The 18,884-nt window shown below is 37.6% G+C and overlaps 1 protein-coding gene across 1 annotated transcript; it reads left to right on the forward strand.

The window, feature by feature from the left end:
- The first annotated feature begins 633 nt into the window (after nucleotides 1–633).
- fech (ferrochelatase) lies at nucleotides 634–18,137 on the forward strand. Its single transcript, XM_077543013.1, has 11 exons — nucleotides 634–853; nucleotides 2,515–2,605; nucleotides 3,657–3,776; nucleotides 3,917–4,065; nucleotides 5,308–5,442; nucleotides 7,137–7,243; nucleotides 7,450–7,548; nucleotides 7,736–7,843; nucleotides 10,690–10,854; nucleotides 12,797–12,856; nucleotides 16,318–18,137. Exons 1-11 carry the CDS (start codon nucleotides 817–819, stop codon nucleotides 16,453–16,455), a joined length of 1,209 nt encoding a protein of 402 aa, XP_077399139.1. The 5' UTR covers nucleotides 634–816; the 3' UTR covers nucleotides 16,456–18,137.
- The last annotated feature ends 747 nt before the right edge of the window (nucleotides 18,138–18,884 follow it).

Here is an 18,884-nt window from a genome sequence, read left to right on the forward strand (position 1 = left end):
GAAAAACCGGTACAATTTAAAATCGATGGTCGGGAATGTACGTGCACGTACTAAACTAAAGGCACGTGTGTATATTTATGCTTGAACACTATATAAGTATGTATTTTAGTTCAAACATCAATGGTCATTTTACACAAACGATCTACACATTGTAAACCATACATAACTCACTGTGAAGTCAGTGGGCGTGTCCACTACAAGCAAGGGTGGTGTTATAGTAGCGTGACGTACATTGAACGTAATAGATTTACAACACGTTGTCAAGCTAGAGGTCGTTGATAAACGGAAGTGACATAATTTACCTGGAAAATAAAGTATACCCTAGACATGACCTCCCCCCCCAAAAAAAAGCCAACAAAAACGAAACGAAGTTGTGTTCTTGTGTGGCTTTTTAAAACAATTAAATACAATAAAGGAGTTACGCTTTGCGTGTAGAAATATTTAATTTATTGCTTTTATTTCATCTGTAATGGGAGGCAACTTTGTTTTCACTTCCTTCTAAATCTCAACCTACACAGAAAATATATGCAATCCTGTTAGTACGGCATATGCTTTCCGTATTTGGATGGAAAAGTCTATTTTGGAGAAGTTTTTACGTTTGAACAATATCCGGAAGTAATAACCATGCCACCTAACTTGACATTGCTGAGACACAGCCAGCTGGAGGCGATAGCTGAAGGAATCTCGTTCACATATCGAACAGTGAAATACGCGGGAGGAGGAAACAACCGCAGGCACAGTTGAAGAGACCAAAAGTGCACGACTTATTTGTCAGCGCGTTTTTTTGTGGGACGACAACAATTGGAAACTATCATAATGACAGTCCTGGGCAACGCCGGTCGCTTGATCCAATGTGAGTATAGTACTACCGAGCTAAGTTAGCCTCGGACGATCAATGTATAGACATGCGAGTTGCTATTTATTTGAGTAAACTATTGTTCCGTCTGCGGTGTTGTCTAGGTATAGTTAAAAGGTCATGAATGGTGTAGCCTTACACGGAGTAATTAGTAAATACACATCGTTGACATTGGCGTCAGTTTCATAAATCAGTGGCAAGTTAAATGGTTAAAGACGCTCAATTTCCGGTCAGGCCTTTCCGTAATTAAAAAAAACAGTTTGTTATTGTAATTTGCGTCTCTTTAAATCTATGTTTTAACGACCCTAATTATTAAGTACCTTTTATGATTCACCTTTGTTGTCCAGTTACTGTCCCACCACTATTACAAGTTTAAAATCATAGGTTAGTCTTAAATGTTATTTTATTTTGTAAACTAAATTTTTATTTCCGTTCGTCGCTAACTTCAAATTGGGCTTGCCTAACGACAGCTCAACATGAGTGTGTTTTAATGTTCACTGTTACTTTTGTGTAATTAAATGTACATATTGGTTCCAGTATCTTTTTCCCGAGTAATGTTTGTTTTAACCAGAAACATTACAATTTACTCAGTGGAGCATTTAGTCTGAGTTACACAATTTCGGCATTTTAAACTTGCATAATCTCATTCGGCACCCTGGCGGCGTTTTAAGGTATTGCAGCATGAGAAATAAATGTTTTTTCAGAGATTTGGGTGTAGAACAGCAAAGTAAAAAGTACCACTGATTGTCACACCCACCAAAACGTCTGTCAACAGTCAACAAAATATTTTCTCTGGGTAATACAGCTTCCTCCCACATTCCAAAAACATGTAGACCTATGAGCCTAATTGAAGATTGTGAAAATGTGCGTGTGCATTGTTTATTTGTAATTGTTTGGTGTATGTGTCCCCTGTGATTGACTGGCAAGCAGTCCAGGGCGTGATGATGATGATGATGATGAATGAATGAATGAATAGTTTACTTGCAGCTCCATATATAACACAAAAGAAAATACGAAAATCCTTTCTATTAACAAATCAATAGTCTCTTTGCACAAATCCACTACTTCCTGAACTCAATAGCACTCCTTAATTAATCCAGGTGTGCCTGACTTTAGTAACCACGGCGACAATGCAGGTTTTAGATGTTTCCGAACACAGCTGATTCCTATATTCAGCTCATTAGCGAGCTCTGCAGAAGCCTGATAACGATCCTGATATTTAGAATCAGGTGTGTTGGAGGATGAAAACATTTAATACCTGCAACACTCTGGCCCATAACAAAACAAAATACACAGTAAATTTCGTAAAGTAAATTTTACTAAAAACATTTTTTTTTTAAAGACAATAGGTCCCAGTCTAAACAGACTAAACTTTACACTTGGAAGAGAGTAGAATATCAACAACAAAAAATCACTCAAGGGTTGACGAACGATCCCGCAACTTTCAGCATGAGGGACGGCCACTCTACCACTTGAGCTATGTCAGTACATAGAAAATGTGTCCAACAACCATTTAGGATTTTTTTTCTTTTCTGGAAAAAACTTTTTCTTCATGCATAGTTTGAAACAAAAAGTGACCGATTGTTAAGTGCTGTATGTCAACATGTTTCACTCAGTAACTAATATGTCAGATTGATTTTATTTTTGATCTGCTGCAGTTGCCAGGAGCAGTGTCAGCCTAAGCATGAGGACTCGCGCCACTGTTGCAGCTTTGGCCCATAACGCGACCCCAGAAACACAGGACAATAGGTGAAAAGCATGCACACACACACAAATAATATTTCACTACTAAGTTAATTTGAAATGATTGCATCAGCATATATGAAAAACAAACTTTTTCGCTTATTTTCAGATTACCTTTTGAATTTTTCTCTGACAGTTATGGGAAAAGTTCCGTAATTGGGGTGCTAAAATTAACTGAAGGTCCCAAGCAATAAGAAACCTTGATTTTATTGCATCCCACCTGGGGATGTGTGGAGGTTGGAGTCGGATGACCTCATTTCACTAAAACAAGAGAGGCAGAATATTAATACAGTAAAGTAGAAAATTCATGATGAAAGTTCATGGATAACAATATATTTTAACATTAACTATTAGGGCTGGGCGATATGACCAAAAAATAAAATCTACATTTTTGCAGTCATTCAGGACGATCACGATTTTAATCTAATAAATCCAGCAAACATGTATTTAATGATTTCATTTATTAAAAAAAATTCCTGTGCAAAATGTTCAGACAACAATAATGTGTACTGATTCTAAATCATAAACTTTCATTAGCATTCATAGTTTGTGCTTAAATGCCACAATTAAGTAGTTGGTAGCGATTGTAAACATGTCTTGTAAAGCACCCATTCAGCATTCTGCCACTTGTGCAAAATTACAAAAATATTTGGATGTAAAAGAACATAAGAACAACAGTCTTTAATAATCAAAAACACAAAATTTGATTTCACGATTTAGCAAATTTTCAACAATTCGATTTTTAAAATGACGATTTATCGAAATAAATTGATTTATTGCCCAGCCCTATTAACTATATAATTTTTATTTATTTATTTATTTATTCTTTTTTACAGAATGGTTAATTAACCATTAAAGAAACATTTGGGTGGTGATTTAAATATTTCTTACGGTACATGGGTACAGATTTTTAGATTGCGTAGATGTAAAGTATCTAATGTTGTGAGTTATTATACCATGTAAAAATATTATCAATAAATTAGACACATTTTTTGCAGCAGAGGTAAGATTATGATATTGGCTCACTTTAATTCCTGCTTTGGAACTTGTTGTGCAGGAAACCCAAGACAGGCATCCTGATGCTGAACATGGGAGGACCTGAAAAACTTGAAGACGTACACGACTTCCTGTTGAGACTCTTCATGGACACAGACTTGATGAAACTCCCAGTACAGAAGTACGAAATGTTGTCGAAACACATTTGTATAATGCATTTTTAAGGGCAATACGTAAAAAAAAAAAAATGTTGGTTCTGATTTTATATTCAGTTACAAGAGATAGACCTACCAGGTGTAATCGTCCTTTTATACCCCACAGTAAGCTCGGCCCATTCATTGCCAAGCGCCGCACGCCAAAGATTCAGGAGCAGTATAGTAAGATCGGAGGGGGCTCGCCCATCAAACGTTGGACCGCCATGCAGGGAGAGGGCATGGTCAGGCTGTTGGACGAAATGAGCCCTGAGACTGGTGAGAGCGAGCATCCATACAGCATATTTATAAACAGGTGTTGCCATCTCGCCTGTCGCGTTCCCAAAGAAAGAAATGCATTTTTACATGTGGCAAAAAAAGCAGGCTCCATGTATTGATTTTATCATATGATATCTTATAATATACAGTGTTTTTCTACAGATTTGGGTTGAGGGGGGGGGGGGGGGTGTGGGGTGGCTCAATCCTGTTACTACATCTCCTCTAGCCTCGCGATCCACAAAGTGACGGGGAACTAACGTTGCATGCGGTAGGTATAGTTGGTCACGGCATGTGTTTAAAAATGATCTATTTTTAATAAAAAAAAATTGAAAACTACTTGGGTGGTGGCCAGTTTACTTGGGTGGCCCGCCCAAGTATTAACATTGTGTGGGAAACACTGATATAATAGAATTAGTGCCCCTTACTTGGAAATCCGGTACTGGGGGAATTCAAGTCGCAACGCAGCAGAAACGTCAACATTTAGCAGTAATAAATTGAATAATAATGCATATATTTGTGGTGACTGGGGGTCAAGTTGCATTTTACAATTTTAAAAATGTGCAGAATTTAACAAGCTACTTCATCATAAAGATTAGATAGCTCTTAATATGAAAAGAAAATGTGTAGAAGTGGTCACCAATGTCTTACAAATGTAATTATGCCATCTAGTGGCAGTAAAATGACCAACAAAATATTTACATTCATTTTTTACAGTACAGTATATCTTTTTAATTTTAACTCCATTTTATGAATTATTATGAAATTACTGTATCAATATTTAAAAACAAAAAAAATCAATTTTTATGTTAACAAGAGTATGAAAATGTAGAATAAATATTGTATTGTACATTTTAAACATATATCAAATTTGCAATTAATTGTGAGTTAACTATTGACTACCTGGGACACCTAAATATAATGTAAAGAAATGTCTACACTAATTTCTGGACACCAGAAACTTTACCTCAGTTTCAGACTACTGTGAAATTACATGACTTCTTGTCTGCATCAGCGGCAATCTGCGGGTGCAAAATGAAGATAGCAACACGTTGAAGGAGCGGTTGCTGACACGCCTGCTTCACACCTCACTGATAACACAAAGTGGACCCTAAACAGCAAAACTCAAAACTGATGTTGTTGATAACTTGTCCCGGGCCAGTCTGCTGTCCTCCACACCCCTAAAAAGCTTCTAGCGTTACTTTACATATCACTTTGAAATCTTTCTTTTTCTTTCCCATCCAGCTCCTCATAAGTTCTACATCGGGTTCCGGTATGTCCACCCGCTGACTGAGGAGGCCATCGAGGAGATGGAGAAAGACGGAGTGGACCGAGCTGTGGCCTTCACACAATATCCTCAGTACAGCTGCTCCACCACAGGTCACAGACGCACGTCATCTATTGTTGACATCATAGTAATAAACACTGACAGTGTTTCGGATAATGGCGTAGAACTGAGAAAGTTTTCCCACAATGCACCACGCTAATGAGGGTGTTGCATGGTTAACTGGTGTAACAAAAAGGAGGTGGCCAAATATTTGCACACATGCCAGTACAATTAGTCTCTAAAAAGAGTTTCTGTTGTTTTATTCATTTATATTTTCATTTGAAGTGTGTGGCACACATTTCTCTGCGAAATGCATTGCGTGTAGTAATGGTTAAACAATTCTGAATACAATTTTTTTTTTACATGATTTTATTGCCCACAACACGCTATTTGATCAAATGAGCCATTTTGATCATGTATATTCTGTATTCATGATCATATTGAATATTTGGCATGTGTCCCCAAAACCGCTGTCCACTCTGTAGTTATGAGGTTACTGCCTCTTTAAAAATCTGCTTATGTTTTCAACGACATTACGATAGACTGATTATCGGACGGGAAGATTATCGGCGCCCATATGCAGTATTTTTGTCGAATATCGGCATCGGCCTTTTTTTCTTTTCTCTCTTTTTTTTTTTTTTATAAATGTGATGGCCGATAATAAATCAATTTAAAACTGTGTTAACTTGAGGGAATTATTTATTTAAATTATCAGGTAACTTTAAATTGGATGCTGCTGACTCATTGTCTGCACCTTCCGTTTTTGTTTGAATTTAAAACTGAGATAAGTGAAAATTTTACATTTCAGTTATTTTGCAATTTTGGAAAACTCTTTTTACTTGTTAAAGCTTTTATTTAAGTTCTTAAGACATGCTAATGACCTTGTGAGCTCCCTGAACATTTTTGCTAGAATTTTAAAGCAAAGCATCAAAGATTAAAATAGAAAACATTTCGCTAATCTGAAAAGTTGTTTAAAGAACACATGCTAGAAGACATTTTGTCTTTCTTCAATTGAGGCTAGATGTAGAGAAACTATTTGCACTTATATTTAACAATTTAAATCGTATTGTGTGTATATTTGGATGTTGTCAAGCGTTCTTAAAATGTCCACTCATCGTGAAATATCAGTTGATTTAAAAAAAATAAAAAATAAAAAATAAAAAAAAACTTCAGAAATTCAAAATACATTTGTTTAAAAGTACAGTGTCAACCTGCTAACTGAAGCATGTTGCTAAATCAACCATGTGCTCATAAAATGCTACTATTAGCTAAAAATGTCCACCCTGTTAGTTACCTCGCATATATTGTTGTCTTTGTGTACATTTTCTGTTTTTTTTAAGTGTGGGAGCTTGACAATTTGCATATTTGCAAAGCATTAACCGTACTTTATACAATTATTATGAAGTTAAGTGAAAAATCTCTCAATTTCTGGGGCGTGAAATGGGGAAGCCTCAAAGGCACCTTATGATGATATTGACCCGTTTGCTAAATTCCTCAAGCATTATCGAGTGGCAGCACCAAATGATAGAGTACAAGCTCCAAAAAGAAATAAAAAATAAAGATTTGAGGGAGTCTCCACATTGCTGTTTTGGTGAAATGTAGTTTTATTTTATTTGTTACCACAGCCAATTACTGCTCACCAATAAATTCAACAATTGCTTGGTGATAAAATTACGTAAGTAATAAGATATTATTAACAATATTATATTTTTGTTCTTAATGTGATTCTTTGTTGTTGTTTCAACAGGTAGCAGTTTAAACGCCATCTACCGTTACTATAGAAACAAAGGCGACAGGCCAAAAATGTGTTGGAGTGTCATTGACCGTTGGCCCACACACCCTCTGCTGGTGGAGGTGAGACGCACACGCGCACACACGAGCACTAATGGGGCAGAAAGAACAGGAGGGCAAATGATTACAAAGATTTCATGTAAGCACAAAGTTGTCATAGCAACGATTGAGTCGCAAGCCTCATTATATAGTTGGATGTCATTTTAGTAGAGGGACGCTGCATTTAATTTTTTTGAGATAATAATTGCCTTTTGTGTGTGTACGTGCAGTGTTTTGCAGAACACGTCAGTAATGAGCTGCTGAAGTTTCCTGACGCGAAAAGAGATGATGTCGTGATTCTATTCTCAGCCCATTCACTTCCTATGGCTGTAAGTGCAACATGATATTGCCTGTCCGGCTGTATGCTATTTTTATATCAAATCTACTGCTGACACAATCTGAAAGCATTTGTCATACAGTAAAACGAATTGGAATATGATATATATTTGCTAGATGAAACAACCTAATCTATGAACAATTATGAGCGACAGTGCTACTGTTGTGTAATGTGTGCAGGTTGTAAACAGAGGTGACCCATACCCCCAGGAAGTGGGCGCCACAGTCCAGAGAGTTATGGAGAGACTCGGACACTGTAACCCTTACAGACTTGTGTGGCAGTCCAGGGTAAATGTTTGCATGCTTAAGAACCTTATCAATCAACTGGATCTATCTGGTGGTAATCTACAGTTAAGCATAGATCCTAATAACATGTAATAGGTCACACTGATTCTCAAAAGTGTCTAGCGGTACGCCGGCTCCCTCTAGTGGTGCTCATCGATACCGCTTATTACAGATTATTAACTCTTTGACTGCCAGACGTTTTCAGAAAAGGGATGCCGTGGGTGCCAGCCGATTTAAGCATTTTGACTGATCTTTCAAGGTCCACAGAAAATTTTTAGTTTCTACCTTATTCCGTTTTTCAGTAATCAACAATAGAAAATGGTTAGTTTCACCCAAATGCTCTGTTTTGAAACAAAATACGGAGGAATCAAGCTTTTTGTGAAACGATATTATTTCATGCACTTTTTTTTTTTTTTCCATGAATGATGCCACAAACACCTAAACAGTGCTTTACTTCTTTAAAACACTGCCACCAACAATGAAAAAGTGTTTTTTGATAGCAAAATATGTTTATTTACATTCAACAGCGTAACAATTTGACAAAACAATTTGGCAAACTATTTACAAATGTGTGCAACCGTGGTACTATTTACAATTGTGTGGATGTTTCAAATACAGTTTTTCTTTTTGTAACACTCCCCTGCGTGAAAGGGGACGCAGCAGGATTTGCACAACAGATTAGTTTCACTGCGATTGCAGACGCTACACTTTTTTGCTGGCTTTTTTTTCCGGGGAATAGCAAGTATATACTGCAGTGTGTGTTTGGCCATGTTGCCATCAAGTCTACTCTCAGGATCATGATACGGTGACGTTACGGTGGTGTTACGGCTGGCTTCCTCATGTCCTTCAGTTCCTATACCGGGTGGTAAGAAATGTTCTGATCCATCTTATCCGCTCCATTCATGGTGGCATCGTAGTCCAGAACCAGTGTCTTCTCCGTGATCAGACTGTATCCACTCCTCCGATGAATATGCATTGGACTCGGGGCACTCTTCGTCGTCTGATTGTATGTTTGAGTAGAAGTGCTCGGTTGTGCTCCGCGTTTTCCGGCGTAAGCATCGCTAGCCGGTGAGGCTTTATGACGTGGTCATAGCCGCCGCGTCAACACTTCCAACTTCGGCGTCAACCTCGGAGTCACCATCATCATCATCGTCGTCATCAATGTGCTCTTTAGCACTGGTTGATGCTTCTCTTCTTTGAAAAAAACGATCAAGCGTGAGCTGCTTGCCACCGGTCGCCATTTTCGCTTTCTCAGCCATTGTCCCCTCAACACTCTAGCTCCGCCTCACGTCTTCTACTACTGACGCCTACCGGATCTTGTCCAAAGAGAGTCATTGCTGCCATCTAGGGGCCAAAAATAGTCATTATACTAACTAGATCTGCTTGATACTTTCAGCACAGCTGGCCAAGGCTTTCCTCCACCCGTTTCCCAAAAAAAAAAAAAAAAAAAAACTTGGTGAACGTCTTTTAACGTCGTCAGCGCTCCTCCGTAGGATTTTACTAAACGTTATTTAGCGTTTTTGGCAGTCAAAGAGTTAAAAGTAAAGGAGGCCAATAACTGATATTTGGAGCCGATATTCACTTTCACTACAAGGAATTTTTTTTAGCATCAAAATAAAAAAAATACAAACTACAACTCTTTATTGAATATTTTTAAAGTATATGTTTATTGAATAACTATTAAAGATGCATTGTGCCATTTAAAAAGGTAATATTTAATACATCATGCATGCTCCACCAATGCCCAGATGAGTACAAAGAGCCCTGACTTTTTTACTCTGACTACACCTTTCAGCTTTTATCTTCCCGTTATAGTAGAGTGGAGTGGTGGAGGGTGACGTCATGCACGTCCCTGCGTAGTAGCCGACATGTGGCGTTGTGCTAGCATTAGCCTGTGGTGTTGGCTAGCATACGACACTGCACGCATGAGCTGCTAACTTTCCACAGTTGGGATTCTGCAGTTACATTTTGGGCCAGAGGTGGAAGTCGCGAAAAAAAAGAAATAAAAAAAATGGATATATATATTTATTTGTTTATTTATTTTACTTCTTTGTTTTAAAATTCTAGCAAAAAGTTCAAGGTCCTCCCAGGAACATTAGCATGTCTTTAAAAGTTATAAATAAATAAAGTAAATAGCTCCCTATTGTTTTCTCCAGTAAAGTTTTTCAAACTTTAAAAATATCTGAAATGTTAAATTTTCGCTTATCTCAGTTTTAATTTCAAGCAAAAACAGAAGGTGCAGAGAGTTTCCAGGGACAGCAGCATCCCACATAAAGTTAACAGATTAGTTAATTCAAATGAATAATTTCCTCAAGTTAACACAGTTTTAAATTGATTTATCGGCCTTCACATTAAAAAAAAAAAAAGGCAGATCCCAATATTTATCAAAATGCTGATAATCGGCCTGGCTGATAAACGGTCTATCCCCATCGTAAACCTCTTTTTACAAATGCAAACACAACATTTGAGAACCAAACTGTTTTTCCCCCACTGAAAAAATGCGCTGTAGCATGACCTATTAACCTTTATGAAAATCTTCTTTTGGTGTTCCTGCTATATTATACAGTAGCCAAATTCTCAGTCAGCATGCTCATTAATTTGCGGTCAAATCACCTTTATTTATATAGCACATTATCATGCAAAGAAACGACTCAAAGTGCTTACTAATATCTGTTAAAAAAAACACACTTTTTTAAAATCATATTGCATGTTCAATAATACCAACTGAAACTCTCCAAGTAGCTGATTTTTATTTTTTCACCTCAAGATGGAGCCACTTGTCTATGTAATGGAGATAGTCATCTACCTCAGTGTACTGAATGCATCATGTCCTGCGTTTCCTCCCTCAGGTGGGGCCCATGCCGTGGCTCGGCCCTCAGACGGACGAAGTCATCAAAGGCCTTTGTGAAAGGGGGAAAAAGAACATCCTGCTAGTGCCAATCGCCTTCACCTCCGACCACATCGAGACTTTACACGAGCTGGACATCGAGTATGGACAGGTGCTGGGTGAGGAGGTGAGAAGTTGCTCAAGTTTCATCCAGTCTGGAAAATCATACAGAGGACTACACAGTCTGCACACTGCTTGAATAATGCCCAAGATTAAACTAATAGTTAAGATCTGAGTTTTTGTTGAGTCGACTTTAAGTTATTATTGGATCCATTTAGGAACAATTGATGTTTACTACACTCACCAAATGTCTATTCAACAAACAAAAAAAATCAGCTCAAAAGTCCTTTTGGAAATGTGGCTCCTTCCCTGCCCCCAACTTACTAAATAAATAAATAAATACATACATACACCTTATTGTCATAACAAACAAAAACAAAGTTTTAAAACAAAACTACCATAACGCTTTGTATTTCATTTTGGCAGAGTAAAATAATACAACCAGCTTTAAATGTCACTGTATTTAAATTTTTAACTAGCTCAAATTAAGGCTTTAAATGCATTAAAGAGCATTGAATACGATGCCTAGATGCATTAAAAATTTAAATACAGTTGATGTAAAAACATTGTTGTTCATGCTTTATTTCACATACAGTTTTGTGCAAAATGTCTATTTAGCAATAATAAACGTGTATATATATATATATATATATATATATATATATATATATATATATATATAAAATATGACATTTATTATGTTTTTGTGGGAATTGGTGACTGGTTGTTATTTACAATTAACAAAATCGGCTGGCGTCCACAAGTTGCTTCATGTTCCAAATACCAATTTCTCTGAATTTGAAAACAAAAATGTACTGTTCCTGTCACCAACGTCCAACATGAAACACTAACGCCCACTAGTGGTAGAAAATTACTGCAACACAAATCTGGCTCGATGGCTCGCATTCCTTTTAACTGATTATTTCTTTCTAACTTCAAATAACTATGAATTACTGACTATAAACTTACTTTATCAGTGAAATAAAAGATACAACCACATTTGTTTTTTGTTACTGTATTTGTCTACTTTTATGTTAGTTAATGAATATGAAAAACTTGAAAAAGTATTTAGTTAGAACTTGCGATTAATGCGAGTTAACAATAGAAATCATACTATTAATTCCGGTTAAAAAAATTTAATCAACTGATACTCCTAATATATAAACGGTATGCGTATATGTGTGTTCGTGGGCACTAAATTACTTTTAAGTTAAAAATGTCATTAAAAAGCATTGAATTTGATTTGCAGATACCTGCAAAAACCCTGACAACAATGTACGGACACATTTTCGTAATGTTAGTGTCTGCTTAGAAGGAGATAAGTGTCTCGTTGTCATGGGGGCACCCAATTTAATGGTCTATATTTTTTGGTGGTCCAGTCTGGTCGGGACCCTTCTGCCGTCTACAGGATCAAGTAACATCAGTGGATCGCTGGTCTCCAGAGAAATTGTTCAGGATGTGTGTTAGGTTCTGTCTATGTCCAGCAGCCGAGTGTCGTGTCTGTCGGATGGCACCAGCAAGGTGACCACAGATCAATGTGACTGGTGCCACAAAGGCACACACACTTTGCTGCGCTAGTTCTTTATTCATAAACGACAAGCTTTAAACTAATATGAAATCATTTAGTGAATGTTCCGTTCCAATGTTTTCCGTGTTGAAATTGCAATCAAATGATTTGTTTTATTTATAGGGCACTCCATGAACTCTACTAAACAGTCTGAGCCACTTCAAGTGTCTCAACAGACAAGAAAATGAAATCTACTGTAAGAAATACATGCAAGCTCCGAACGAAGCGCTTGTCTTGTAAAAAAAAAATACTGCAAAAATGAAAACCCTTCACGTTATGCCAACACACATTACTTTAATGATACTTTTTTTCACTGTGAACTTTATTTAGCACCGCTTGTATTTCCTATATATGGGGAAAAAAATGAAAATTTCAGTTATTTTATTCTGCTGCTTTAGCTTTTTAATCTGATTTGATTTGAATGTTGTTTTCCCCTTGTCAGTGTGGTGTGGAGAACCTCAGAAGAGCAGAGTCGTTGAATGGGAATCCTCTATTTATGAAGGTACATGCACCCACGCACACATATTTGAGCAAACAGTTTTACATTTCTCCTACACACCACTATTTGAAATAGGATACGCAATACCACATTTTTCTCAAGTACTCAACTGTTGAATAGCCACATAATACTTTTAATACGAAGAATGTTCCCCGAAAAGCAATGAATGATGGGCCTAATTAAAAAAAAAAAAAAAAGACCTTGACATCCCAATAAAGCTTTTTTTCCTCATAAAGTTGCATGACATTTATGGCAATTTTCAGTTGTTGTTTTTTATAGTTCTAATTTATTTCACATTGCTTGAATATTTTGAAAACGAGCAACAATACTTATATAGTATAGTAGATAATTCCAATCTAGCGTTTTTCTGCCGGTGGCTCCATTGAAATAATGCATCACTGCTCGCTAATGGGCAGTGAAAGCTAGCAGACTCGGACGTTAGCTGAAAGCTACTTGAGGCTAACCGCAATCGCCGCTAGTTTAGTATTTAGTCAGCCAGCGATTGCACAAGTTTAATACTACTTATTACTCCTCTATGGGTATTTACTTAGATGAATATAATTGCCTAAACACATTTTACTCCTTTGTATGAGGCACATAAGATACTTGTACCACTTCTTCTTTCCATTATCTGAAATTGCTAATGGCTAATGGCTAGGTCACATGTATGACTGGCAGCAAGTATGTACATATGTGGAGAGGAGATACTGTAGTTGTGAGATTTAATGAAGGAAAGGAGGAGGGGGTGATGCAGGACAGACACGCAGGAGACCACGGCAGCCCGTTTGGTGGAATATGTAAACTCCAAACAGGATGCTGTCAATAAATGGATTCCCTCCCTCCCCTCTACCCCCTTTACTATCTTCTGCCTTTCTCTTGTCTCTCATTTCTGACGGTCTTTTTTTCTATCCCTCACTCCTCTGCCTCCTTTTACTGTCTGCCCTACAACAGCTAACTGCTCCACCTCTAATAGTTCTTTGAGTGTTGTATTTTGTGTGTGTGTGTGTGTGTGTGTGTGTATTTGAGTGAGAGAGAGGGTTTATTAAAGCAAGGAACAGATCAATGGGAATCTTAAGAGCTGACTATAGTAGAACTGAACTGCCCAGCTGTCTGGCTGGTCAAGCCCGCCTTTGCTCAAAGACCCCATGGCAGGCCCATGTGTGTGTGTGTGTGTGTGTGTGTGTGTGTGTGTGTGTGTGTGTGTGTGTGTGTGTGTTAAATCAATAGCAAATTTCATGTCTTCTATATTGTATTAACTTTTGGATAACTTCCCCTCCTTTGAGTACACCACATGTTGTAAAGAGGACTTGTATTCATCTGCTTTGCCGAGATTATTTACAATCATTGGCCAGCATTTCAGTCAACCATTGGGCTGTTAACCTGCCAGTCTTCATACACAGAGCCATTGATTGGTTGTGATGTTAGTCACCGTGTACACCTGTCAATACTTACTGTTATCAGCAGCAGAAGTGTTAAATGCTAGTACTTTGTTACTTGTCCAACTGGGATTGTGCCAGGGACAGTCGAAAGTTTGCAAACCGTGATCATCCGTTACCAAAATTTATATTAATAACTTCAAACACTGCGGATATTAGTGGTCACCCCCAATATTTCTGATTTGAATGAACAATGCAACTATTTCACAACTCAAAAATAGCTACTGTACTATGACAAAATAATGTTTATTTTCGACACCTCAAGTGTGTGTTTGTGTGATGATCGGTGTCATTGTACTAATGAAAAAAAACAATAGATGGAAAGCAGGGTAATGAAAATGAACAGACTAGGGATGGGAAAGTACCAATACCGGATATCTGTGGCAATACCAGCCTTAGTTTAAGGTATCGTTACTCACAACGATGGCTGCCCTCTTTTGGCCATTTTATGAAAAGGAAGTAGCTATGACAAATTAGAAGAATACACTCTAAAAAGAGTTGGGTCAAAAATAACCCAACTATGAGTCAAAAATGGACCGAATTTGACCCAACTTTGAGTCGAGAAATGGGTCTTTTTGTGTAAAACAACTCATAAATATTGGTCAAATCCTTTTATTTGGGTCCAAAAATGGGGGCATTTTGTATAAAACAAGTAAGAAAGTTGGGTCAAATTGACCCCTAAAGTTGATTGGCCCATTTTTGATTCATAGTTGGGTTACTTTTGACCCAACAGTTTTTAGTGTGTAGAAAAGTGCTACCCTCACTTTTCATGGGTGATATGTTCCACGCACAATGGTAAATTTCCGCAAAGTTATGGTTATAGAAAAAAAAAAAGTTGTTCTTTCAATAACGCTAATACTGTCTGTCACCTTAATGAGCGCTTCTTAGGCTTGAACAGAAGCCTCTTTGAAATTAATTGCCTTCAATCAACTTGTTGTTCTACTTCTGCAAGTACGTGTGAACAGAGGGGGGAGGACGGGGACCCGCTTTGCATACAAGTAACTGGGGTCTGTTCTAAAAAAAAATTGCTCACGAGTGATGGGACACTGATTTGCTAAAAAGAATTAAAAGAAGTTAAATGCCCAAAAAAATTTAAAGTTAAGGTACACGGTTCTTAATTTAACAAATATTCTCTATTTTGATTAAAAATGTAATAGATTGTGTTGAATGAAAAAAAATGTTATTTATAATTACTCAAATGTTACAACAAAGGACAAAATAGCATCATTTTAAATAAAGAATTTTATGGGGTACTCACTACTGAAAGTGGGGGCGATAAAAATCTGCGATAGAGTGAATCTGCAAGAAGTGAACCACAAAGTAGAGTGGGACCACTGTATTTAGGATATATATCTTCATTTAAAATAATCCGTCATTATTTTTTGGGGGTGGCAGTGGTATGCACAAGTGGTATTGATATTTGGTATCGGAATTGGCGACTACTCAAGAATTGAGTACTTGTACTACTATGGGTCGGGGGGGGGGGGGGGGGGGTGGGGCTGTATACTGTAAAAACCCATTTAGTGGATGTTCACTGTATACTTTCGCTAACTACTGTCACTCTCTTCTTTAGTATAATAGCGCAATGCATGGTCGAAGTGCAGACAAACGGCAAATCCTGGTCCAGAAACTAAAAACCCTGCCACAGTTTGGCTTTAGCCCTCGTGCTAGCTAGCTCGCTCCCTAGCATGTAAACAAGCACACGGGGAGCTGGCTAGGGAGCTAGCTAGCTAGCGCCTGGGGCTAAGGCCAAACTGTGGCAGTTTGGCTTTAGCCCTCGTGCTAGCTAGCTCGCTCCCTAGCATGTAAACAAGCATCCGGGGAACTAGCTAGGGAACTAGCTAGCTAGCACCTGGGGCTAAAGCCAAACTGTGTCAGGGTTTTTACTTTCTGGACCTGGATTTGCCACCTCCTACTGTATAGAAGTGGCAAAATAAATGGTATTGAGCTATTAAAAATAATTTTTAAAAAAATTAAGAAAAAAGGAAGGGAAACCAGTTTACATTTCTTATCTTGCTCGTTGTCCAGGCTCTGGCAGAACTGGTCCAGTCCCACCTGAAGTCCAATGAGCCCTGTTCCCGCCAGCTGACCCTGCGCTGCCCGCTGTGCACCAATCCCACCTGCGGAGAGACCAAGGCCTTTTTCGCCAGTCAGAAACTGTCATAGAACCTGCGACGTGCACGGGCAAACGCACACATTGTGCATACGTGCGCTTGGCCGTGAACACACATCGTGGCTCTGGAGACGTCATGCACTGTCCAATGTGAAAAAAACATTCAATGAAGGACGAGGTGTTCATGCAGACCTTCTAAAGGGAAAAATATGTCAGAGGGAGTGGTTGAAATAAGCTGTGTCAGCATCTCATACTTTTTTTTTCTCAGCTTGTCTTTTGTTCACACAGAAACAATTTCTTGATCTTTTTGCTTATTGGGAAGGTGGGAAACACATTCAAATAAACAAAGTCAGACAATTGTAAGAATATTCTATCCAAGTTTTACTGATCATACATCTGCATATAAATAAGAAGTGATACTGTGCAAAAACGGCTTCATCCCAATCAAAATAACAGGAAAAACATTTGCACTTGTGTATAATTCCCACTTTTTTTTGTTGCAAAGGTTTGCGCTTACATTCCATCATCTCTGCACTTCACTCTCCTTTTTGTTTTTCGGCTGACTGAGCACAATCGAAAGATTGCGATGTTTGTCTTGTCGTGTCAAGATAGGCTAGCGTAAAAGTGTTAATCACAATGATGAGCTTAAAAACCTCCTCGTCTCAATTCTCGCGATAATTGATGAACTTTTTGACTGCTGGTTAGCATATTCTACAGATTTTTCTAAACTTCCATGTTTGGTAGCAGTTTCGTTCAAGGTCAACTGCCTGCTTAAAGCAGAGCAGCTCATCCTTTACCCATCCTTGCTGCTGTTTCATGATTATGTTTAAAAGGGGACAACTCTTGCTAATAAGAAAATTGCTTCCTGTCGCGAGACTGAAATTGAGCATGTGTAATGTTTTAGTTTTTTCCCATGTTGCCATTATAATGTGCCTTTTACATTGGTGAATAAGGTTTTCTTTGTATGATTTAGATTTCTACAAATTAGTCATGAGAAGAGTGACCTTATCAAATGACATTTACAGATTGATGCCAAATTATGTAACATCTTGTCTATTGTTTCTCTTAAAGAGATTTTAATCAGATAAGAAGAACCACATTGAAGGGGAGATGAGAATATCACAAGTTCCATGTTTCACTTTTGTCAACAGTGGCACCTTTTGTAAGCACTGATACTCAGTATCAACTGTCTCCTCCCCTAAAATCCAAAATGGCACTTTACAGCAAAAATTCTCTCCACGTAATTCAAATATGCTCGTGCTTCCAAAAGTTCGATAAGGTTGCTAAAAAAAATTGTTTTAAACAGTCCGTAAACACATGTCTTTATGTACGACTAGGGTTGTGTCAAATGTCAAGATTGTTTTTGTTAAGTTTCCAGACTAATTAAAGCAAAGTTTGTGAACAGCTAATTGCAGATATAAGATAAGATAAGATTTTAGGCTTTGTGCTAAAATAAGCTAAGGTAGAGTTCACTTCTGGCCACAGGACAAGAAACAGTTGAAAAAGGTTCACTGCTGTTTGTACTTTAAGGCAATATCTGCTGCCAAAAGTTGCAGTGCAAAGTGCATTGAGTAGAATTACTTTAAAAATAAGATTGTTTTTTTCCCAAGTGTTTGCATTTATTTATTTGCTTTTGGTTTGTTGTATTACATTTGTCTGCATTGTGTAAAACAAAAATTGAGTCATGGGGTGTCAGCATGTCTTCCTGTATAGTCAAATAAATGGCAAAACGTCATACATGATTGAAAACTGATTTCTGGTGGTTGAGGAAAAAAGTCATTTCAATTGATAGAATCAATACCGAGTTGCCGCTATTTGATATGCACTTCTGAGCGAGTCCAGTCAGACGTTATGATAATCGAGTCTACTGCATTGGGAAGCAACAACCTCATTTTTTTTTTTGGTTCATCCAGCTGTTCATTGAACTGCTGTCATCTGGGGACATTGTCAAATAATGTCATCTACATAGCCAACATTGTTGTTCTGAAGCATTAGACCCAAAAGTAACATACGCACAGACTGAACAAAAGAGGACCAATGATTGAGCTTTGAGGGGACCCCACATGTCATGGCCATTCGATCTGATCCAAAAAGTAACTCCTTTCCTCCAAAAAAGGACCTGAACCATTTTTAAGACTGTTCCATTTAACCTCACCCAAGTTTCCAACCTGTTCAACAGGTGAACAACTGTATCAAACGCTGCATTGAGATCCAGTAAAACAAGACCTTATATCACATTTAGTACTTTAACAAAAACTGTTTCTGTACTGTGATGAAGTCGCAAATGTGATTGAAATTCATTAGAGTTCATTTGAGATCAAAAAATTGCTGAGTTCAGAGTTTCAGCTTCAGTTTTATTTGACCTTCTAAAATACAGTTTTATGTTTATAAATTTCCTTTTGAGATTTGTCATTTTCCAGGTGAACTTATCCAGAAGTTACATATTATTGTGAGAAGCCAAAAGTCTCAAGTACTTGAAAGT

Source organism: Vanacampus margaritifer, chromosome 14, assembly GCF_051991255.1.
Source record: "Vanacampus margaritifer isolate UIUO_Vmar chromosome 14, RoL_Vmar_1.0, whole genome shotgun sequence".
In the NCBI taxonomy this organism is placed as follows: domain Eukaryota; kingdom Metazoa; phylum Chordata; class Actinopteri; order Syngnathiformes; family Syngnathidae; genus Vanacampus; species Vanacampus margaritifer.

Coding starts and splice junctions, on each gene's coding strand:
- fech (XM_077543013.1), top strand. CDS start 817: ATGACAGTCCTGGGCAACGCCGGTCGCTTGATCCAAT. Junction 854..2,514: donor CGCCGGTCGCTTGATCCAAT/GTGAGTATAGTA, acceptor GATCTGCTGCAG/TTGCCAGGAGCAGTGTCAGC. Junction 5,443..7,136: donor GTACAGCTGCTCCACCACAG/GTCACAGACGCA, acceptor TTGTTTCAACAG/GTAGCAGTTTAAACGCCATC.